Genomic DNA, 23,691 nt, shown 5'->3' on the forward strand with positions numbered 1-23,691 from the left:
TCGTAACAGCACTCACTGCCACATACCACTGATAGAGCTGGTCTCATCAGTGCTAAACTCACACCCTGGGTAGAGGTGTTACAACTTACATAATTAACACTCAGATAACAATACTGGAAGCAGACACCAATATCTCAAATCGTCTCACTGATGGTTGGGTAATGACCACACATAGGCCACAGGTGTTCATAAGGCATTCCTTTACTCCCAGCCTGAAAAGCAAAAATCCAAAGTTTAAAAAAAAAAAAAAAACCACCATAAAAATGTGGGCGTGAATTATTTCTTGTTTTATTGCTTTCGTGTTTCTTACTTGATGCAGAGTCAACGTTTTTGAGTAACAGTAGTAAGATGTCCAAAATCCAACAGTAAACATTCAAATAGTAAAATCTGATGTAGAACAAAGTCCTCGAATGTTCACTCCTTTAAGTTACATGTAGCGGAACCACCAGGGATAAAGGCTGAACTCATTGTCTTGGTTTATGATGGAAACTGCTCTCCTCTGACCCAGGAACAGGAGGAAGTCTCGAACGCCAGCCACCTGTTTAGGCACTGGGGGCAGCACTGTGGTCTCCTTGTGAAATGGCAGGGGAGACTCATAATGAGTCTAAGTATGGCAAACTCTCCTTTTACCCCAGGATTAACAGACACCCCCACAACAACTGAGAGAATCAAAAGAAACTCCTATGGAATTGAAGAAGTGGTTGCAGTAATAAAGATCAGAAATGATGGTGTTGTCAAGGAAGTGGCCTGTGACTGCACAGAACCCCATCTTTGTAAGAAAGCAACCCACTCTTAAATGCACATGAGAGAGGCTTTACACAGTGACTGGCTGCAAGCAGGACAACCGTGAGCAGCATTTTGCTTGTTGAAGGCACAGATCCTCGTCATCCTGAGAGAGGAGAGTCACTGTGTGCGACCTCTGAAAAACTGTCAGCTGTCATAAATCCGATTGCAGCTTCAGCCTGATCTTTTTTTTTGAAAATCCCAGACTCTTGGGGCACCCCTGAATATCTTGATGTGCCTGCTCCTTCTGCAAGAAATCAGATTTCCAAGGGATGGAGACTCAAAGGAACATGATTGCATTACATCACACAACGGGCAAAAATAAATACATGACTCTATAGTATGGGTATGAAACTACCACAAAGAAATATCTCAGACCCCACAACTGCAGCTCACATACTAGAATACCTGGTAGGGTCTAAAAGGTGTCAACTGTCCCATAAGCATTTACCTACTCTGACTTTGATCAACTGTACTTATGGGATAAGCAAAAATGTATGAAAACACTCTGTATGTTTTTAAAGACAAACTTTCTTAAATACCAGAGAGATCAACTTCACTTGACAGTGATCAGGATATCCAAATTAAATAAATCACTTTCAATTCTTCCCAATGATCATCTTAGGTTTCCATAACAAGAATGGGGAGAGCCAACTGCAACTTGCCAGTGACAGAGGGTGTAGTTGTCACACAAACCCTCCTGGAAGAATGATGGACCCATGCTTCTGCCTGAGGAATGATCTCGAGCTCCTCCAGCTTTTGAAATTCCACAGTATTGTGAATGCTCTTTACAAACACAGTGATACTCAAAAAGGAACCAACAAGAAAACATAAGTTGCATTTATTCACGTCCACGCCATCTAAAGCTACTGTGTACAGTAATCAGGACTGGAGAAGGGACGATTTAGTATCTAAAAACAACAACAAAAACACTCGGACATGTCCCCTGAATTCCAAGTTGGAGTTCGTAAGAATCTACTTGCTGACAAGCCGGTTTCCTCCCTGAGAAGCACACTTTCTGCTTCCTTCTCTCCCTCCAGCGTCTTCTGAACCTCTCAGTTAAGGCCTGGACAGTGTGGGATAGTGTTGCCATCTCTCCTGCAGAGCTTCAGTCGCCCGTGGGCTCGGGCTGCGTGCACTCAGGCTCTCGGGGGTGGCTGGGTGATGCGCTCGCACGCCGCAGCTCTTCCACCGTCTGCAGCAGGGCAGACCGCTCTAGCTCTAAGGTAAGCATGGCCTGCTTCAGCTTGCTCTCGCTGCTCAGGAGCTTCTCAATGGTGGCCTCAAGGCTTTGGATCCTACCATTTGCCACCTGGAGAATAAAAGAAATGAGAATACAATTGCCAGTGATAACACAGGAGGGATCCAGCACGCACTCGCAGTCCAGCCTTGGGAGCACTCTGGAGCCGTGTTTCGGCAGGGATGAGTCTACAGTTTATCATCAGTTCTGGCCACACAGGAAGGCAATTCGCACTCTTTGCGGGTAGGTGGACCAGGCCCTTAAAGGCACCCCGAGAGGCCCCTGCTATAGCTGCTGTGGAAGCCGATGCTGAGAGATGGATCACAACACAGAGGGAACCCAAACCCCCAGGCACCACCACCGGAAAGACAGCTCGGATGGGGCCAAAGAATGCTTCAGCGACACAAAGCTGAAGTGGGCATCAGCGACACAAAGACTTCCCTTGTGCCAAGCCTCGGAGATGCGTAACTTTGTTACTGCAGCAGAGCCTGGCCTATTTTGATGAACACATATATTTAAACCCACAAATCGATTTCAGAGTGACAAAAACTCAAAACGGTTTCCTCGTGAAGGCCCAAGTAGTAACAATCCTCTAATCTGAAATTCTTTTCAAACACAGTGATACTCAAAAAGGAACCAACAAGAAAATATAAGTTGCATTTATTCAGGTCCATGCCATCTAACGCTACTGTGTAAAGCTAGTGATGTCTAGAATAACAAGACATCACTATGTCAAGAAACACAGGCATTTACCCCCAGAACACACATGGAGTCCTTAGAAAGGCCAAGTGTTCTGCTAAGAGGCTTATGGACCTGGTCTCACTGACTGCTCACTACGAGTCACAGAGATAAGCAGTATCCTCTCTTCCACCCTACAGAGGAGGAACGAGGCTCTGACTCAGTTTACATCCTCAGCACCTAGCACATAATTAATGCTAGCTAAATAGAATCTCCAGGTGTATCTTTCTAGCAACTGTCCCTCGTCTAATTTGCTCGGGCAGGCTTGCTTCCCAGGTGACAAGTGTGTTAGCTCTAGTGACATTAAGGGGTTCCCTAAGAGAATTGCAGAAACTCCAACACTTATGCTGATGCCCCTGAGGCCTTTCTGGCCCGTTCCCAGCTCACAGCTGCATCCTGGAGTGCTCTGTGACTTGTTGTATCTTACTAATCCAGTCCAGATTTGCCATGCTCCATTTTAGGTGGGAAAAATGCTATATATATATATATTTTTTTTTCTGTTTTCATTTTTCAAAGAAAATACTTTTTTGAATGTGACAACACTTGTGCCAGACAATTCATGACTAAAAGTCTAGCTCTGGCTGGGCCACTAGAACACCCAAAATATAAAGAAGGGACCAGGAGCCTTAGTTTGTCAGCCTACTGGGCAGGGGGTGGCCCCGCTTCAGGTATCTCTTTAAGCAGTACTCTCTGATCCTCAAAATCCACCCACCGTCAGGGCCTGGCTCAGGGCCTACCCTCATCACTTTGAAGCCCCTCTGCATTCCGAGGTGCAACCTGCAGCTTAGTTAGTAGTGAATTAATTTGCATGGTCATTTGCCATTCTGCATTAATATCAGGTCTCCTCAATAACACTGATGCTTTTATAGAAGCAAGCATGTCTTCTCTTTCACACATGGTCCTGTCTCCCACAGCACCTGGCTCAGTGTGGGCGTCAATGACTTGTAGGGATTATGACAAATCCATGTGTATTATTGTTTGGTTCCATCTGGCACGTCTATGCAATCGTCTGATATATTGCTGAACAAAACAGGTGGCAGAATATGCTCTCCAGAGTCTAGACAACATTCACATGTGTTTTAACAGGGAACGAAATAGGATTTTGATATTTCTAACAATTTTATGAACAGAATAAAGGTAGGAAATGGGTTGATTTTGGTGTTTCGTCCCCCCAGAAAAGCTATATGAAAATTCGGTACTGTATTGAACACCTTTCCTTGTGTCTGAAAAGTGTACAAGGAGGAGGCATGATTCTCACATATGAGAGGCATATTTTCATAGAGGATCATGGAAAAACTATATCCAAATATCACAAATCAATACAATACAATCCTAGATCCAACTCTTTGAGAGCTGCAGTGTCTTACTGGACTTGGTGGTCCCCAGCACTCAGCACTGCAGGGACTCAGGAACTACTGGTGGGTTGGCATAGACCACAGTTCTGAATGATCCTTCCAGAAGTGCAAAACTACTTGGTCAAGAGAACGACCATTCCAGGCAGAACATCTGTAATCACCAATTACTGTCTGATGCCTTTAGTGAGGAATGCAGGTAGCTAAGAAGTTTTTCACAACTCCCTGTCTTCACAAAAACAATAGCACAAGAGCAGCATGGAATTATTTTCTATGCTCTGTCACCAAAAAACTACATGGTCATTTACCCAATAAAACAAACCTTTTATTTGAGAACTGCCTATCTTAACAAGCTAAACACTTCAATGCAAATCTGAGCTTTATTAGAAGAGTTTCCACCATGTTGTATTTCAGGAACCTGTCATTGGCTTGGAAGCCATTTAAAATGACCACCTACACTGTGTACCCCCACAGGCCAGAGAGGCTCTTCATCCTCTGGAGACTTCCCTTGAGTCACAGCTGAGACTTCCAGGTTAAATTGTATACAGGCATATTTTCAGTTAGGACATCTCTATCTTAGGGGAAAAGAAGAAGTTAAATTTCAGAATGTGAGTAGTTATTAGGGCTGGGCAGGAATAGCATTCAGTCTTGTTCTTCTCTTCCACATATCTGATAGGGTATGCTGGGATGGAATGCCTGCTGGGAGGAATGCATTTCAGATAGCTTGACTCACTAGGCTGGCCTTTCTCACCTTGGTGCCAAGCTTATGTCTGCAAAGCTCATCTTTCTATGAAGAAAAATCAGAGGCTTAGATCAGAATGGGACTTATTCTCAGGACAGCCCAGGAACATCATAAAAATTTGGGCAAAAATATGTATTTTTATTCACAGCTACTCAAAAACAACTTTTAAAAACACCCTCAAAACAATTCCTGAACAGGGACAGCACGGCTACACACTTGTGACATTAAAAAAAGAAGAACATATGGTTGCTTCATGCCATCTGATTGACAAAAGAGCCGCATTCCACAGTTAGGCGTTCTTTTCGGCAGTGTGCCTGGGTGATGTGGGGGTGGGGGTGATGCTGGACCTGGCCAGCTCCTGTCTCCGTGCTACACCTCAGGGCTTGCTCTGCACACCCTCCTGCATGCACAGTCTCAACTGGTCTTTCTTCTGTATGTCCTCACCTGAATGTATCCGTGTTGAAATGGAAGTTTCTAGAGGGGAGAACTGAGACCTTCATTAATCAAATCTTTGTATATGCACCAAGGACTCACAAAGAATTATCATCTGCTCCAGTTTGTTATGTTTATTTCTGTGTTACTTTCCTCCTTTACTGTCCCTCTGTGGACCTAGCTGGTTTTGTTCATAGAAGATAAAGCTCTTCGATTCTCTTTGAGTAATGACAATGGCTGGCATTCAGCTAACAGGTCACAGCATCCTGAATCTGAGTTCATCTCTGGGCCTGACTCCTAAAAGAGTTAAGTGCAGAAACAGCCTCTCAGGGACTGTCTGACCTCAGCAAAGGACACTCTGTCTGCTCCATAATAAAAAGGACCCATTCTCCTGGGATACCTTTGATCCCAACTATAAACAGATGAGGGTGGGAAAGGTCCTCTGGTCATGGGAAAGCCCAGCCTGCTGTTGCCTTTGGTGAGTTAATGAACTACCATATATTTGTGATTCAGGAAGCTGCTTTATAAATATGCTCTACCTGCAACTGTTCAAGGAGGTCAAGGTTCTGTTTGCGTAAGCTGCTGTTGGTTTTCTCTAGTTTATCCATTCTTTGGTTGTCACTGAGAGGAGAGGAATCGATAAGTTCTTCTTGAAGGACATGGTACTCAACTTCATAAGCTTGTAACTGTTTAGCAATGTCCATCTCAAATACCTGTTATAGAAAGAAAAGTCATCAGGTACTAAAATTGAGAAAAACCCCACACATACAGGCAGGTGTCCGCAATCATGACAATGCGCACCTGTGAAGCGTCTCCTCTACGCTTAGCTCTATACTTGGTACTAGAAGTGATAAGTAAGAACAACTATGCACTGAGAAGGTAATACTTTTACTTAGGACAGAAGGATATAAGAAACATCTAGAAATAATTCCAAGGTAACATTAAGTACAGGTTTTTGATACTCATCTTCCAAAAGCCAAAAAAAAAAAAAAACCTCTCATTTTTAAAGACTTAAAAAAATTTATTTTTAGTTCTTATTTCACTTCTTTTCTCTGAAAATTCTGTTAGGTTAGATACATCAACTATGGGTTAAAAGCAGAAAAGAAACAAAAGAATCATAGCCCTGTTTGCACAGTCACCAAGTCAAAGTTTAATTATAGTTCAGTTGGGTTTTCAGTTATAAGAACAGCTAAGTAATGGGACTGTTTACTAAAAAACTCTCCTTTGCACACAGATATGCAGAAATGAGCCAAAACCCAAATGTCACCCACACAGATGACTGAATACGAAACGATGCCTGAGCTGTTGTCTTCTTTCCCACAATAGCAATGGTGACGAAAACACCACACGTGTGAAAAACAACCCCTAAGTGCCCAAGTGACTCAAGCTGTCCGTGTCTGTACTTTCTCTTGGTAAGGAAGGCAGGGCGGAAAGCAGAGTCAGAACACAGCTGCTGCTGCTGCTGCTGCTGCCGCCCAAGGCATTTCCTTTCTTTCCAGTTGTTTCTATGAGAGAACCCCAGGGGCCGGGGGCCTCTCAGCACTGCAGTGAAGCCCCAATGTTTATCTGACGGATCTGAGAATACAGTCAAGCTGGGACCATCTTAAAAGAAAAAAAAAAAAAAAAAAAAAACTTGCTAGATCAGAACACACATTCAGAGAGTGAAGTCAGACTTTTAAAGGGCAGAAACTGCCTCTCTATTGCATTTCCTTAAGCAACTCTAATATTGTTAAAAATCAGTGTAAAACTACTTCTCATGGCACCCTATTGGCATTCAAACTAGCCTATCTTCCCTGGAATCAATTTTCCAAAACTATGTTTCCTTTCTCTCCATTCCCAACAGTCTTATTTTCTCTTCCTTGAGATGAATTTTTCAGCTTGCTGTTTTTTATTTAATTCAGTGGATAATACTAATAAGGCACAAAAGTCATTGGATGCCTAAAAACTAAAATCCATTGTATCTGTGGCATGTGTGTGCATGTGTGCGAGGGGAGTAAGAGGGAGAGAGAGAATTTCTACTGGATTGAACTGATTCTCTTTTGTCCTTCTGAGCGACTATGAGGTAGCAGGGATTATTATCTCCACTTGACAGCCGAGGTAACTGGCTCTGAGGCTTTGTGACAGCCTTAACATTGGGACTCCACTGGCGACTCTATGAATGACTTGAGCTCGGTACTTAACTTCTCTCAGTCACATTTCCTGGCCTCCCACCTGGGGCAGACAGCGCCTACCTCCCAGGATGGCTATGAGAATTAAACAAGGCAACTCATGGAAGTTCCCAGCACACGCCTGGCAGGTTGAGCAGGCGTGCTCTTAGCTAAGGGATCTGCTTCCACACATCTGACACAAAACCCTCACATTTCAACCTCAGCAAAGCCATCATCAATGGATGCCATGTCATGGAACTTCTGAATCGTCTGAATAGTAAAAACTACAAACATCAAAACTGAGATTGTTTGGCACTCGTGTATAATTATAAGTACGGTGCTGAATAAATGTCCTGTACACTATTACTTTTTTCTTCCATAAAGATTTATTTTTAAGTGATCTCCTAACCTGGAAAGCCTAGAACAAAACCTCTGACTTTTCCTACAGATTGATGTTCTGTGTTAAGTTAATGCCTCTCAGCAGTGCCCAAAGCAGTACCCATAAACTCTTCCAGGCCTCCATTAATCCCTAGGAACTACCCTGGGTCGCAATCATCTCTGCTTAATTGCCTGATGATCTCCTGACTGCCAAGACTCTTAGGCCCTTCATTCTGCAGTTATGCCCCTGAATTTACCCCAAATCATGGCAATATGAGGTTGCTGGTCAAAGGAGAACCCGGGTCACTGAACAAGGGTTTCAGCCTTTGGGCTAATTACTTGGGGAAATAAAAGAAGATGGGAGGGGCGCCTGTCCTTGCACACATAGAGAGCACAGGTGATCCACTCACTGCCAGGAGCAGTTCTCAGCCAGAGAAAGAGCAGGAAGGCCTAACATTAAAAACCCGATCCTTCAGTATGTTGTCTCAGATGAATAAAAAGATGAATGTTAAAAACTGGGTGTTGATGGGAAAACACGATACATACACTTTAAGGTATTTTCATTTCTGGTCTGAGTCACTCCTGAGGCTGGACAAGTGCAATGTCAACCTCCCTCGGGGTCTTGCCTAAGCCATTCCCTGAGCACTGGTAACTACACAAAGCTGCAAGGTACCCAGCCCCTCTGCAAGAGGGACTAGATCTCATCTTCTTTCTTCCTGGCCCATCTCAGAGCAATTCCACTAGAGTCGTAACTACTGGGGATCTAGAGCCTTCCCGTCATCCTGGCTCTTAGGTTCTTCAAGGTTTTCAAGCAAGTTCCAGAATTTTGGTACTGAAGAAAATTTCTCTTCTGCTTGCCAAAGTAGGAGTGACCTATTTCTATACTTCCGATGTTTTGCCGAAAAGATAAAACTATTTTAAGTTACTGAAGCAATAGAGCTACATTATTGGAAACTTGAAAAATAAAGGAAAAATTACCAAATACAACTTTTATATCTAGCTGTATTTCCTTTCATCTTTCCTAAAAGCATGTTTTTTCTAGTTCTAAACATAACCAACATAAAATTTCCTATCTCACTTTTCCTTTACTTAACATTGTATCAAATGAGAGCTTTTTCATGTCGCTATATATAACTCGCTTCACGATATTCTACCAGCTCAACATACCATAATCATATTAATCCAGTTATCGAGTGTTAGACATCTAGTTCCAAGTTTCTATTATTATAAATGACAAATCTAGGATAATATCCTTATACATATGGCTTCCCTCATATTTTGGATTATTTCCTGAGGATACATTACAAGAAATGGGATGACTGAGTCAAAGGGTATGAATATTTTACTGGCTTGGGATATGTATCGCCAAATTGCCTCCCAAGAGCCACTAATCAATGTGCATTGCCATCAGCAACATACTAATGTTCTGCATACAGTATACCCTTGGTGCTGGGTATAGGCATTAAGAAATAGCTTTCTGTTGATCTAGTAGGGTAAAGCATTACATGTTACATAAGTTTAAATTACACATGAAGGCAAATATTTTCCGAGATATTTGTTTACTAGATGGCTCGTCTTCGGTGAATTGTCTGCTTATGTTCTTGGCTCATCTGCTATTGTAGACTCAGCATTTCTCTTCACAGTCCACAGACACCGATTAAGAAAGTCGTGAATCCTGATGGTTTGTAGAACTCGCCACAGAGCTTCTGCCTTCCTAACCCCCTGCCCTCCAATCTGCTGGTCCCATTGTCATACCAAGGGCTGGAGGGTGGGAACAGTCAGCCCAGTATTAGCAACAAGGGGGCGCACTGTCTGTAGTGAATTACAAAAACAATAAAACCTACTAGAAGTCCGTCTGTTTGTTATTACCACCACATGTGAGCAATTTTCAACAACGCCAGTGGTAAACCACTTCTCCCCGCCATGCCCCACCCTCCTGGTATGGCATCAGTTGTCCTTGTACAAGACTACTCCTTTTCCACGGTGCAAACTGCCCAAGAAGGGACAGCTCCCCCACAGGCAGAAGAGGTATCTTTGCCTCTGATTTGAGGTGTGTCTTCTGAACACAGGAACCCTGGTTTCTAACCTACAAGCTCAACTGGAACAGGGACTCGTTTGTTCATCGTGTTTCTAACAGAGCTGCCCACAGCAGTGTTTCTCAGCTGTTTGTGTGTGTGTGAATCCCCTGGGGATCTCGAAATGCAGATTCTGATTCAGCAGGTCTGCGGTGTGGCCCCAGATGCTGCATTTCTAACAAGCTCTGACATGATATGATGACAATGCTGGGCTGACGCCATGCTCTGAGTGGAGCCTAAAGGATGCTGAAAATAGGCTATTTACCCTGCCTCTCAAAGCCACCCTTCCTCTTTTTCTTCCTTAAGCTGAGCTGAGGCTTCACAACCACACAGCACCCACTGTGACAAGAATGTAACACTGACCTCCTTTCCTTTGTTACTAATTATTCCCAGAGTTTCCCTTCTTCTCGGGTCAGAAGATGTAGATGGTTTATTCAATGGACAGTTTTTGGTAAGTACACTGCCACAAAGGCTTCAGACACCCTTGGTCTTCTGTCCTGGGCTCTGTCACCTTTGGATTGCCCTCCCTGGCTGCTTTCAGCCTGTCCACATTGAGCCAGAGCTCCATGCCCTGTCCTTGGCCACCTTCTCTTCCATCCAGGATCCAGCTGTGTCCCAGTTGCTCAGGCTGAGACTCTCTATCCAGGGAGGACGTTTAATGAAATGGAACCACGGCTATCATAGAGGACCACCTAGATGCCCTCACTCCCTGCCCCATCCCATCTGTACACAGGGCAGTATGCTCCACCACCTGCAATGGAAGTATCCATTACACCTACTCTGAAGACCTCCAAGATTCGGGCCTGGGAGATCTCTAAGGCTGCAGAGGAATCACGCTGGACCCCAAGTTCTGTGTAGAACTTAGGACTACAGCACCCTCTGGAGGGAAAGGGTCAGTGGGAAAGCAGAAAGCCTGACAGAGAACATTCAGATGTCAAGTTCAGATAGAAACACCAGAGGGAAAGAGGGCAGAGAGTTGCCTGGGGGTAGAACTACTTTCTATAAGGACCATTGATAGAATAAAAACCTGGGCCCCAAATGCAAATTTTTGTGCTCTCGATACCCCCAAAATGTTCAACACATCCGGTTCCGAGAACAGCTCTCTGCTCTCATTCCTGTACCTTCTCTTTTAGTTCTGGGCTCAGCAAACCACCACCTGTGGACCAAGCCCATCACGCTGCACAGTTTTTAAAATAAAGTTTATTGCAACATGACCCATCATCCCCTTACATGCGGTCATGATTTTTTGTGCTGCGAAGGCTGAGGTGAGTAGCTGTCACAGAGGTGAGCAGTTGTGACAGTCTGGCCTGTGAAGCCTAAAATATATACTACCTGGCCTTCTTTGGAAAATGTCTGCCAGCCTATCTTAGGACACCTTTTAAGTCCAGCTGGACTCAAACACCTCAGCTCCAACCTCACAGCCCTGGCTCCCATAGGCCCTGCCTTTCTACAAGAGGCCGGGCATGTTACTCTCTGCTCAGCTTCATCTACAAGAATAGGAATTATAACACCTATGTCCCAGAGTTATTAAGTCAGTGGAGACCGGGCACAGTGGCTCATGCCTGTAATCCCAGCACTTTGGGAGGCTGAGGCGGGCGGATCACTTGAGGCCAGGAGTTCAAGACCAGCCTGGCCAACATGGCGAAACCCCATCTCTACTAAAAATACAAAAATTAGCTGAGTGTGGTGCCGCATGCCTATAGTCCCAGCTACTCAGGAAGCTGAGGCACGAGAATGCGTGAGCCCAGGAGGTGGAGACCGCAGTGAGCTTAGATCGCACTACTGCATTCCAGCCTGGGCAGCAGAGCAAGACTCTGTCTCAAAAAAAAAAAAAAAAAAAAAAGTCAGTGGAACAATGAATGGCAACTTCTAAATAGCCAAATAGTGGCCTGAAACAGGTACACGCACAGCTGTTTTCTTCCCATGCCGTGTCCATTTCCACTCTTTCAGCACCGAAGGAGCACCTGATGTATCCTAAGAACACTCAATGTTTCATTTTTTGTTTTTTACAGAAAATAGGAGAGAATGGGATTTTTTTTTCTGAGGCTGAATACTCAGGAGGTAAACAATGTCAGCACTGGATACAGCCCTCAGTCTAGGTAACCAAGGCTCTCGGGGGTCTCTGCCCTAGAAGCTGTAAAATGTAAGTACATGCAACAAAAGCTGTAAGAAGGGAATGAAGGAAAGAAAGAATGAATGAAAATGTCAGAAACCAAAGAATCAAAAGGGTAGAAAAGTCAGTATTAGAATTAGGAAAAAACTGCCAATTAAATGACCTCCAGAGGCTCTTGGCAGTGTAGGAGAGCTGCTACAGCACTTTGAGGTGAGAGAGACTTGAGTTTGAACCCCTACCTTTCTACTTTGCAGCAGAGTAAGTGTGGGTCAGTCAGTGAACCACTTTATATCCTCTCAGGAGTGCAGCCTGGACTGAATGGGATCATGCGCACCCAACCTGGCAAAAAGCAACGCCCCAACAAGCCAAAGCTATCCACATCAAGAAGAATGTGCCAGGGAAAGAAAAGAGATGGAGAGGCTCTCAATTAAAGATGAGTGCAGAACAGAAAAGAACTGCTCTTTCATAAGGGCATATGCAATGTGCAAACAGAAATCCAAAGTTAACAACTGGTATGAAACCTCTTCTTTTGCAGGCCAAAGTTGCATCCTTTTCTGTGCTTAACACCTAAGGTGCGGCAGCAAATGAAAATCACAAACACTGCATGTGGATGCAATTCACTGGAATCATGGATTCCTTTTGGACTATCAGAAATCTCCAGAGTAAGGGTTTTTCAAAAATAGCTTTATTTCACCATTTGTTTTTACCTGATTGCTCTATGCTTTCGTTATGCAGTTGTGTGTTGCATTACAACAATTTGGTCAATGGCGAACTGCACATATCATATATGATGGTGGTCCCATAAGATTAGAATACCGTATTTTTATTGTACCTTTTCTATGTTTAGTTATGTTTAGATACACAAATACTCTGCCTTGTATTACAACTACCGACAGTATTCAGTATGGTCATGTGTTGTACAGGTTGTAGGGCCTAGGAACAACATGCGTAGGTGTGTAGTAGGCTATACCACTTGGGTTTAAGTACACTTTATGATGTTTGCACAATGATGAAATCAACTAATGATGCAATTCTCAAAACTTATCGCTATTATTAAGTGACACATGACTACCTGGAGCGGGTTCCAGGCTTACGAGAGGCCTGACTGCTGACTCCGCAGTGACTCAGCGATGACATCCCTTCCAGTGCTTTCGTAGCTACCCAGCCTCTGGACACTTCCAGTGACGCCCCTTTCTCTGCTAAGCAGTGTAGACCTCCATTGTCGGCAACCATTACTGGAAGGTTCTTCCTTAGACTGTACAGAATCAAAATCTATTCCCATGCCCAACCCAGGGCATTCACCATCTAGCTTACTTGTAATTCCCAGTAAAACTCACCTCTCAGCCTCTAACATTTCAGAGGGTAATGGTTCTATTGTATACTGAAACCGGAGGTACTGAAGCCACAGATATTGAACTGAATTCAGGTAAAAAAAAAAAAAAAAAAAAAACACCCACACACACACACACACACACACCATGAAACAAATTCACAGAATATATGTTCCCTATCATAACTTTGTTATCAAAGAATTATTCTGAGAAAATTCCAATTAACACCATTCAACACACACGCAAAAATCAAAGCACTCAATGTACAAAACCCTACATTGCATCACTGCATAAGTATACATATTTCAGAAGACCAAGCTACTGGAGTTGAAGTCTCTTAAATGTACGAAATTACTGATAACCTGTGCTGGTTTCTATAACTAAACATTGCTACCATGTTTCCATGTGGCGTTTCACCACGACGCTCATAACACACACACTCACGATCATTCCACACGTTTGTGATATGCCTCCTCCATGCCAGGATGCAGAATGCTGTTCAGAACACAAAGTGGTAGGAAACAGTTCCTGCTTAAGAGAGATTTAAGTTTCTACATATCTAGGATGGCTGAAGCATTTGCAAGGTTTGGACTGACTCCTACCTGATTGATGGTCTTTTCCATCTGTACCAAGCCCAGGTTGGGTAGCGTGTTTTTTATAAAGTCAACTATGGTTTCTAGGTTTTCATGCTGCAGAATCAAGGGCTTATGGCTTCCCAACAGACTTAAAGCCACTTTAAATATGACCTCTGTTCCCTGAAGAAAAATCATATCTGAGAAAACACAGAAATGCAGAAAGTTAAACCAGACCAGTTTCTCACACAATACCATTCCATTGCCTTTTCCACACATCACAGAGCAGGAGGATGTGAGACATAGCCCCACATTGCAAACTTTATTTCATTTTTAAGAGCGTGATATCTCAGATAGTGTTGCCAAGACAGTACTGCAAATAAAAGTACATAAACATTAAAAATTATGTTTTACTCTGAAAATAAAATTCAAACATGCTTCAAAAGTTAAACTGGGAAAGGGAAAAAGGTTTTATTATTCTCTTTTTCCAGGAATGCTCCTGGGTTTTACAGGAGATATTAAAATATGTTTTTATGGGTCAAACTAAAAGATTTTTATAGATAAGGCATCAGAAATTAAGATAGAGTAAGTGAAAAGGTGTCCCTGTTTCCTGTTTTGAAATAAGGAATAGAATTCAAAGATCTTTAAAAACTGTAAAACAGCTGTACAACTGCAAAAGTACATTGTTAAATACAAGTTTACCGATGTTTAACATGATAACGGAATAAAGAACATTTTTCCCTCTGAGGGAGTTCAAAGAACTCCGTCAAGGTTACTTTCTAGTTCTGGCCATATTTCGTTCTTAGAGGGGCTGGCAAATGGATGCAATTTCTATACAGACTGTAGAGTAAGAGGGAGGGCAGCACTGGCCAAGGCAACCGGCTGAGCAGCAAGCTCAGCCCCATCTCCCCTTCCTCATAGAGTTGAAGCCGCTGGGGAAAAAAAGAGTCAAATGTCCTGGGGTTAAAGCAGAGCCACGATAACTAATTATTGGGTGACTAAACTGAGGCAAGTTACCTAATAACTAGAATAATAATATAAGAAAAAGCCATTTTAAAACTCAGAGTAGAAATATAATTAGAGGTAAGTGTCAGTATTTCTTTTCTCGCTTTCTTTTGGCTGAAAGATAATGGAAGAGAGAAAGAAGCTGTAAATTTCATCAAATCAAGGACAGCAAAAGCAGGTGAGAGGAAGAACCTTGCAGGAGGCCTCTCAAGATGGTTAATATGATAACATTTAAAACCCATGAAGAAACAGAAAAGCAAAGACTGGGTGCTGCTGTGCAAATGGGAAACTGAATCCCTGTAGTTTCTGAACAAAGCACAGGGAGAGATGACTGATCTATAGGCCCGCTGGCTGGGATAGCCCCCAAGATCCTCTGTGACCATCACAAAACCCTTAATTAACCACATGAGCTGAGATGGGTGCAGCCCTAAGCCATGCCAGTGCTGAGATCAGCCTGCTTCTCCCACCCAGCTCAGGGCCCACACTCTTTCCACAAACATCACAACTACTGATGGCTCAAGGTGGCCACAGGAAAGTGGGAAAGATGAATCCTTCACTTCCTTCTTAAGTCTGGTTGTTGAGGTTGGGAAGACATACTAGAGAACTGTGTCTTTGAAATCTGAGCTTTTCAGGGTAAGTGTAACATATACCAAGGCAGGCCAATTGAAGAATATTCCTCTGAAATATCTGGTTTATAAAATAAGTCTACCCATATAATCCCCCGCTACAGAAAATAAAAAGATCTAAAATACTATAAACAAAAATGTATTTTTAAATAGAAATGACATTTCCAGAAACAAAACTCTAAAGTAAATTGGAAGTTTCAGTGGTTTAGACAGGAAGACCTCCTAGACCTCCTTTCAATATATGAACATTTATAGCTGAACAAAAATTGAGGGCATCTTTCAGAACAAAAATCAAGACCTTTTTTGCAGGGATCCTGGGGAAAGGCTTTCCCTACCACACCAGTGATTTTCTATAGCTTGATCTCTTTACTCTCAGAGGGACGAGTGCCTTAAATTAGGTACAGTACCACATCTACGCCAATTAAAATAAACAATTACTGGGAAACTTTTGTAAGCACAACCAAATACACAATCCAAATCAGTGGTCTCTTTAAGTTAACAGTAGATCTTCTGAGATTTATTAGGATCTTGGTTTTTCACAATAAATCAACTTAGTAAGTGCTTCCTATGATTCCAAACGGAGACTTTCCTGGAAAGGAAAGGAAAGGAAATTTGGAGGTGAGGGGGTGGTGTATGTGTTTTAAAGTCTCTTTATTGATATGTTAAAAAAATTAAGACACAGCTCTGGGCATATGATTTATTTTATTAAATCTGTTTGTATTTAATGTAATCAAAAAATAAATGTTCTTTCCTAATGCTATTCACAACATCTGAAGAGAACTCTGCTGAGAGGTACCTTCTACTTTAACTGGATGAGCATCCATTGAGCATCTAATACATGCCAGGCACCGTGTTAGGCTCTGGGGATCAAGCCATGAGCAAAGGACAAAGCACACGCTGCAGAGACGCCAAGGAGCTCTGGTTCAGTGGAGTTATGCCCAGGGTGTTATGAGAACAAAGAGGAAAGAAAAGGCCCACGGAAAGGTGACTGCTTGAAGAACCAATGAAAATTTCCTAGGTCAGAACTCAGGGATTAATACTCTGAATAAAAGGAAAAGAGGGTGTCAATACAGGGAGGTGTGCAGGAGTCTGAAAAACAGTCTGGCTGGCAAGGCAGGGGCACTGGTTGTGCAGGGCAGGTGGGCAAATGGGGGTGGGCAGGTCCAGATCACCAGGGGCCTCTGCCCCAGCCAGGCAATTCTAACTTCCCCCGGAGCACCGCAGGAGTCACTGAATGCTTTTTGTTCCTTTCCTCACTAGGTCAGTGCACTGGTAAGGAGATGATGTTAATGAGATGCAGGTTACGCGTGGGATCCCTGCAAGGGCTAGTGTCAGAGAAAGGCCACGTTTGGAGACTACGCTGACTGATTCCTGCCAGAGACTCCAGAGACTCCCAAATGCCTGCTGCCAGAGATGCTCCACTCACCACTACTCCTCCCATTCAAAGCGTCCATCCCTCCAAGGCCTGAGAAAGCTCAGCCCCAGAAGCTTCTGTGAGACAGGGGAGGTCTTAAATCGGGAGATCACTTGGGTGCACAATGCAGGAATGTGCTTGAAGAGTTGAAGGAAGGACCATAGGAAGCTTTACTTGGGAGGAAGGGCCTCCTAAATTTGTCTGATGACACTTGGGGGCAACATCTACATCCTTTAAAGAATTTGTACTGTTTTTTGGCTTTGGAAATTTTTAAAATTACATCTAATTTTAAAATAATAGTAAAGAAAAATGTTACCTATAAACCCACTGCCCCAAACCAATTATTTTTATTTTGCCTGTCTTCTAGTATCCTTATACATTTACATTCTAGAATTTAAAAACAAAACAAACAAACAAACAAAAAAACAATAAGTCTCTTTGGAACAGTGAGCGAATGTCCTGCATCTGAAAACCTCCCTAGGAGAAAGTGAACCGCTGGAGCCCCCCTGCCCCCAGCACAGTGCGGCAGTAGCCTAGCTCACAACCCTGTAGCCCACAACCTTTCAGTGGGACTTTGCTCGTGCCTCTTCCTTCTCTCCTCTCCTTTTTCAAGCCACCTAGAAACAGGCAAGAGGTTTTATCAGGCAGGAAATAAAGAGGAATCTTAAATTCAGCTGACTCTACTACTTTGCACTGTATTCACTGAGAACACCACAACAGAACGACTTTTCTTTGAGGACATTTCAGCAACCCTCTTATTGCGTTACCGTGTGTTGGAACTCTATTTGAAACTAAACTTCATGATCTCAAAGTGCAATCTTCCTATGTGAGCTTACACTGCATCTCTTTTCCAGCCACCTTTGTCTCTGTCAAGGCTGAGCCTTCTCAACTTTCTCCCGGAAGGCTGCAGCCCTCCAGTTGTGGCTCCCGTACATTCTGTGAGTAATGGGTAAAGGGGACGCTGAAGGCAGATGACAGTGCTGTGCAGAACAACAGCATAAACAGACTGAACACACACTAATCATGACGCGGCATCATGTTACCCGAATAGCCGGAGATTTTCCTGGCCACAGAAACAATCTTGTTTTCAGTCTATTTTCATCCTAAAGCCTCTCTGAAGCCTTCACTATATTGCAGGTGGCTTCTGTGTTTTATGCCAACCCTTAATTTTTACATTCCACCTCCTCCCTCATCTATTTGGCAGCACGTCCTACAGAAAAACATCAGGGGCTGAAAATTAGCCAGGCGTGGTGGCGGGCGCCTGGAGTCCCAGCTACTCAGGAGGCTTGAGGCAGAAGAAGGGCCTGAACCCGGGAGGCGGAGCTTGAAGTGAGCCGAGATCGTGCCACTGCGCTCCAGCCTGGGGAACAGAGTGAGATGCCGTCTCCAAAAAAACCCAAAAAAACAAAAAACACACACATCAGGGGCTGAACACTGCAGCCTCCTGCTCCATCAGGAGCAAGCCAGGTCCTGTTTTTTAGATTTTCATTTTTCCCCCCAAACGCAGATGTGATGAGAAAGTGAACAGAGCAAGCGTCTCTCCCAGGGCCCTGCTGCACTCAAACTAGAAAAAGACAGGAAGGGGCTATTGACATTATGTGACACCAGGCAGAAGAACCGCCATTCAGCAAGGTGTGAGCACCATGTGAAAGTTAAGGCACACACATCACTGGCAGCTGCCCCTCCAAGGAGCAGATACATACTTAACGCCAGATAACCTATTAACTAATATACGAGCTATGCTGGTGCAAACTGAAATATTTTACTTACATATATATATGTTAGTGAACGGTCAACAAAGGTCTATGTTTTTAGAGTTTATCCAGACTTAAAGGCTTATAATGAAACGGGCCCTAGGCCAAAAAAGACTATAGTGTCTGAATGGCAGGCTTTGAAATATAAAACTAAGCTATCTCCATCACTGTTCTCTAAGTCATCAGTGCTAAAAATTGAAATGGTTTGTAAAAACCTATCTTTTCTGTTTTTAAGTACTGAAAGATGGGATGGGCTGTGGGGAAAAAAAAAAAAAAAAAAAGCAGTTCTTGCAAAGTGACATCACAACCCAGTGCAGCCTGGAGATCCCACTTCCTGCCCCTAATCCCAGGAGCCCTTGGCCAGGTGGACAATGACCCACTTAGCACAGCAGGAGTCTGTGGGATCTAGGAATGATGCAGACACTGGCATCTCTACGTATAATGTTTATGAAATGCCGAGTCTCACCACTGCCTACAAAGTCTACAGAAAAATATCTTACCTCTACAGGCTGCAGCTTTGATTTATGAAGTCATTAGAGTGAGCTTCAGAGAGCTTCGAATTACTCTGCAACAGAAGGGCTATCATTTCCAAAGTGGAGTTTGCTTGTTTATGTCTTTTTACCCATTTATGAGCCAAAGGAAAAATTTCTTTTCCAGAGCCCCAGAACTTTCTGCAAGCAGCAGCTCCAGTGCCTGGGGCCCCAGGGCAGGGATGACTCAGGGATGACCCCTCAGCCCCTCTAGTCTGTGGTCAGCCCGGTTGCCTTGGTAGAATTTTCTTCACTAACCAAGTAATTTAATGCCTGAGCTGTTTACAAACCATTAACAAACAGCGCTTCCTCCTCCCCATTTCTATTCTCACTCCTCTTCATGACCCCGTATGAAAATCATAGCTAAAATGTGGAGAAAATGTAAGGAAGGTGGATTAATAATTTCCTTTTAATTTCCAGGGTTAGAAAAGTCAAAAACATAGAAGTTATTGGCAAGAAAGCTTAAAGCCCAGAGCTTGAGATTTTAGTTTCTGTACTAAGCACACAATTTTGAGGCTTTTAGTTATCTATTTTGTTTTTTAAACTATGGTATAAACCTTCACGAAATCTCACTAAAGATATGCTTAACCAGGAGATAGCTTTTTGTATCTATTTTAATTTAGTGATTTTATTTTTTCAGGGACAGAAAAGAAGGAACGTGAATTCTTACAGTAAAGCAAAATGGGAAACTCTTTAAAGATTCTTGTAGATAGAAGTGAATAATAAAAATCGAGTATTTTAGGGGAAAGGAAAAGAGAGAAGGGTAAATGCTCATGTATATTAGAAAGCAAATTTTAGGATTTCTAGAATTTGGATATTTAAGATGTTTACCCAAAAGCATGCCTGAAGTAGTATCAATGTCTTTGAACATTTCCCTTAAGATGCTCTCTAATCCTAAAAACAAATTTTTTAAAGATCACGTTTTTAAGCTGTCAAGTGATGCTTAAAAACACTTGACATATAATAACTATCTTTTTTTAGTAACCTCCTCCTTTACAATAAAAAAAAATCTAAATTGTCAAAAAATATCACTTTTATTCTGAAGCAGGGAAAACAAACTGTGCCCGAACTGACCGTGCTCACAGCATTCCACTCGGTTCCTGATGTCCACGTGGAGAGCCCTATCTCTGCGTATGAAGGCAGGTTGAAGGCTTTGTGTATGAACACCCATCTAACTTTGACAATGTTCTCAAAAGGTAAATCAAGAATATAAAGGCAGGTTTTACACATGAACCACCCAAGGTTAATAGCGGGGCACGGGAGTGGGAGTGGCAGTGGCTGTGACACCTGGGCGCGGGGGCAGGAGGCCTTCCTGAAGTGTCAAGGCTGAGGCAGGAGGGTGAGCCATCCACAAGGAGGTGTTACTCAAGGTCTTGACACTGGTCTCCAAGAGAGTGACTTGGGTGAAAATGTAGAGCCAAGGGCAGGACAAGAAGAGAAAGGGGAGGAGGAGATGCCAAGGGAATCTCGAAAGAGCCCAGAGGCCCACGGTCAGCATCAATCAACACTCGCAACCCAGAGCAGCTGAGGAAGGCAATTCATGAGAAACACACACCTGCGGCTCCTCAGCCAAGTCCTCCAAATGTCTGCTCTAGGGAGAGCCTCATGGTGAAGGGCTCAGATCCACATCCCACAAGATGAAGGCATCTAGGGAAGCCCCGTGATTATCAGAAGTTAAGGAGGACTCCAAAGTCACAAAACCCACCCCTGACTAATCTTAGACTAAACAATACCCTGTTCTGGTAAGAGCTACAGGTATAAAAATAAGAATCACCACGGAGAGACAGGAAATGTTTCCCCTCTAATAAGAGAAGGCTGGTTCTGGCAAACAGATTTACTAATGCTCACCAAAGACTCTGGCTACGAATCCCAGCGGGAACTGTGAGGCAAACATGGTGAGGAACCAGGGGGCGGCGTAGAGGCTGGGGCCGATCTCGTGCTCCTCCAGGTGATTGTAGAGGTCTCTGTGGTAATCATGAAGCAGCCTTGAGAGCTGGTACATCTGGATCTGCAGGAAGACGGCCAACGGGGCTGAGAATTAGGGATCTGCCACAGCGATAAAGTTATGCCTACTGCTCACAGGGTGGGTGTGAGAGAAGACTTACTAGAACTTCAAACATTCTATTTGGCTTGTGATCCACTAAGCTTAGCTACTAATTCATCCAACAAGTGCTTCCCGAGTGCCCGCTGATGCCAGGCACCGGCTGGGTGTAGGCCCAGGACGCTAACACTGGGTCTTCCTCCGCCACTTCCTTTTTATTGTTCCCTTGTATTCCTTGGCTAAGAAGATCTAAACATCTGTCTTGTGCAAACATTTCATAAGTTCTCCTACAAATACACACTCTTTGCAAAACTCAAGCCCAGAGGAATTAGAAATAAGAAGCCAGTCTCTTCACTAAGACTGAATTAGGGGCATTTTATGATTCCGCAGGAGTCCACTGTACATGTTTACTCAGCAAATTCCCTCTGGACCCCTGAAATTACTCAACAGGCAAGACAACCATAATTTATTTTGGTGTATAACATATGGAATATCCAGATCCCTGGCAAGTTAAAACAAGAAGACAAGTGTGCGTCTTAAGATGAAATAAAAACTTTTTCCAACTAAAGTGGATCCAACTTCACAGGATGACATAATTCTGGCAGAAAGCTCATGCCAGTTCCTAGCAGTGCCACCAAGAGTTACAGGCTCACAGAGGCACAGGAGCCAGCCCAGATCTGAGCAGTCCCATGGCCTGAGCCTAAAGAAACAATAACCAACAGAGGGTCAGAATCCTGCTAAGATCCACCAAGTTGGATATGTCCTGTCTAAACTGAGAGAAAGAAAACAAAACCGTTTTCAGAGGCTCAGATAATATAATCCCATAAGCACCAGCTGTGGCTCTCCCATATCGAAGACAATCTAATCAACCAGAGCCACCAGCACCAATAGAGTTGTGTGTTACAGAAATTATAGGAAACTCGAAAATTCCACTGCCTGGTAACCGTTGTCTTTAAAGTTACTAAAGGGAATGTAGGAAGAACCTCACAGTACAGGTGGAAAGTGTTATGTGGTCAAAATCTTTCAGTGAATGAGTTGACTTCCTTCTATGATATTTGCATTCATGTGGTCCATGTTCACAGATCAAGGTGAAAAGATTTTGAATCACATAATTTGATGCTCTCAAAGTAAGTCCTTGGCTCTAACGTATTCCTTTCCCAGGATACTTTCTAAAGCTCCGAAGGCATAGTATCTTACTGGTAGTAAATGAACATATCAACACGTGCTGCAACATTTGAAGCAACATTTAGGAATATTCCTGAAGCAGGATCCAGAGTTTTCCCTCTGACAGGCAGCAAGAGCAGCATGTGGTATTTGGAATACGCTACTACGTTTGGTTTTCTCTGACAGAACTGTTCATTCAACAAATACTTATGGGGTGCCTACTTCAACCCAGGCACTGTGTCAGAAACTAGGGACTTGGCTCCAAGACCCATAAGATCCCTTCCCTCTCCTAAAGTTCACATGCTTTAAAAAATCAGAAAATAGACAGGTAGATGATTCTGGAAACAAGATCATTTCTGGCAGTGGCTGTGTTGTGCAAAAGAAATGAGCCAGGATAACGTGACGCAGTGTGCCCAGGGTGGAAGTGGGGAACACAACATCAGGGTAGTCAGAATGAGCTTCTCCCAGGATGCGATATTTGAGCTGAACCTGAGATGACAAGGGTGGGGGTGAGGCAGAGGAAGAGCAGATGCAGAGGCTGGGAGGTGGTAGTGAGATCATCTCATGGCTGATGGGGGTAAGAGGGAAGGCCCTAGAGTCAGAGAGGCCTGGGTTTCCAGTCCAGCTCTGACACTTGCTAGCTGTGTGACTGGGATTTATAATCTCTTGGAGCCTCAGTTTTCCAATCTACAAACTGAAACAATGAACAGTGTCTTCCTGTTATGTTATTAGAGGGAAGTGCAGATGAAGCGCTTGGAATAATGCCTAGCACAGAGTCCTTTATCAGCAGTGACAGCTATTACAATGTTACCTGACGGTGAAAAAGTTCCTGAGGCATATCTGAAGAGGGATTAGAAACACTCTTAGCATTTTGTTGTATTAAAGATATACGGAACGCTCTATACCTGTAAAATGATCATGTCTGGCCGATACTGTTTCCGCAGCCCCATGTCAAACATCAGAAACTTGAGCATTTTAAACGCCTCTTCCTCACTCATATGAAGAAGCAAAATGCCTGCTACAAAGCTGAGACCTTGGCAATATCCTACTTCCTGGTCTAGAAGTGAGTAGGCCTTCAAAATGTTGTAAAGTGACAGCTGTCCTGCTCCAAGCTGGGCAGAGAAGTATGGGTGTGTAGGAAAGGTTCGCCCTGTGAAAAGAATACATATTAGTTGTAATAATAAAAACAACAAAAAAAAAAAGAAAGCCTATTGAAACAGAAATCCAATGTGCTTCAGATTAAGCGCAAAATCT

The 23,691-nt window shown here is 43.4% G+C and overlaps 1 protein-coding gene across 10 annotated transcripts in view; it reads right to left on the minus strand.

Annotated features, from left to right (window-relative positions):
* Positions 1 to 264: 264 nt before the first annotated feature.
* Positions 265 to 23,691, minus strand: part of TBC1D1 (TBC1 domain family member 1) — a 242,938-nt gene continuing 219,511 nt past the window's right edge. For 8 of the 10 annotated variants that reach the window (XM_023224635.3, XM_023224636.3, XM_023224634.3 and 5 more), the window contains 5 exons: positions 23,343 to 23,587; positions 21,081 to 21,240; positions 13,934 to 14,103; positions 5,827 to 6,000; positions 265 to 2,095 (listed from right to left, as the gene is read on the minus strand). In XM_023224635.3, the coding sequence (XP_023080403.1) occupies positions 1,892 to 2,095; positions 5,827 to 6,000; positions 13,934 to 14,103; positions 21,081 to 21,240; positions 23,343 to 23,587 (953 nt within the window). In that variant the 3' untranslated portion in view covers positions 265 to 1,891. Of the gene's footprint in view, positions 2,096 to 5,826; positions 6,001 to 13,933; positions 14,104 to 21,080; positions 21,241 to 23,342; positions 23,588 to 23,691 lie in introns of those variants that run through there. The other 2 variants (XM_023224637.1, XM_023224639.3) reach the window with 2 other exon arrangements.

Source organism: Piliocolobus tephrosceles, chromosome 3 (genome assembly GCF_002776525.5).
Source record: "Piliocolobus tephrosceles isolate RC106 chromosome 3, ASM277652v3, whole genome shotgun sequence".
In the NCBI taxonomy this organism is placed as follows: domain Eukaryota; kingdom Metazoa; phylum Chordata; class Mammalia; order Primates; family Cercopithecidae; genus Piliocolobus; species Piliocolobus tephrosceles.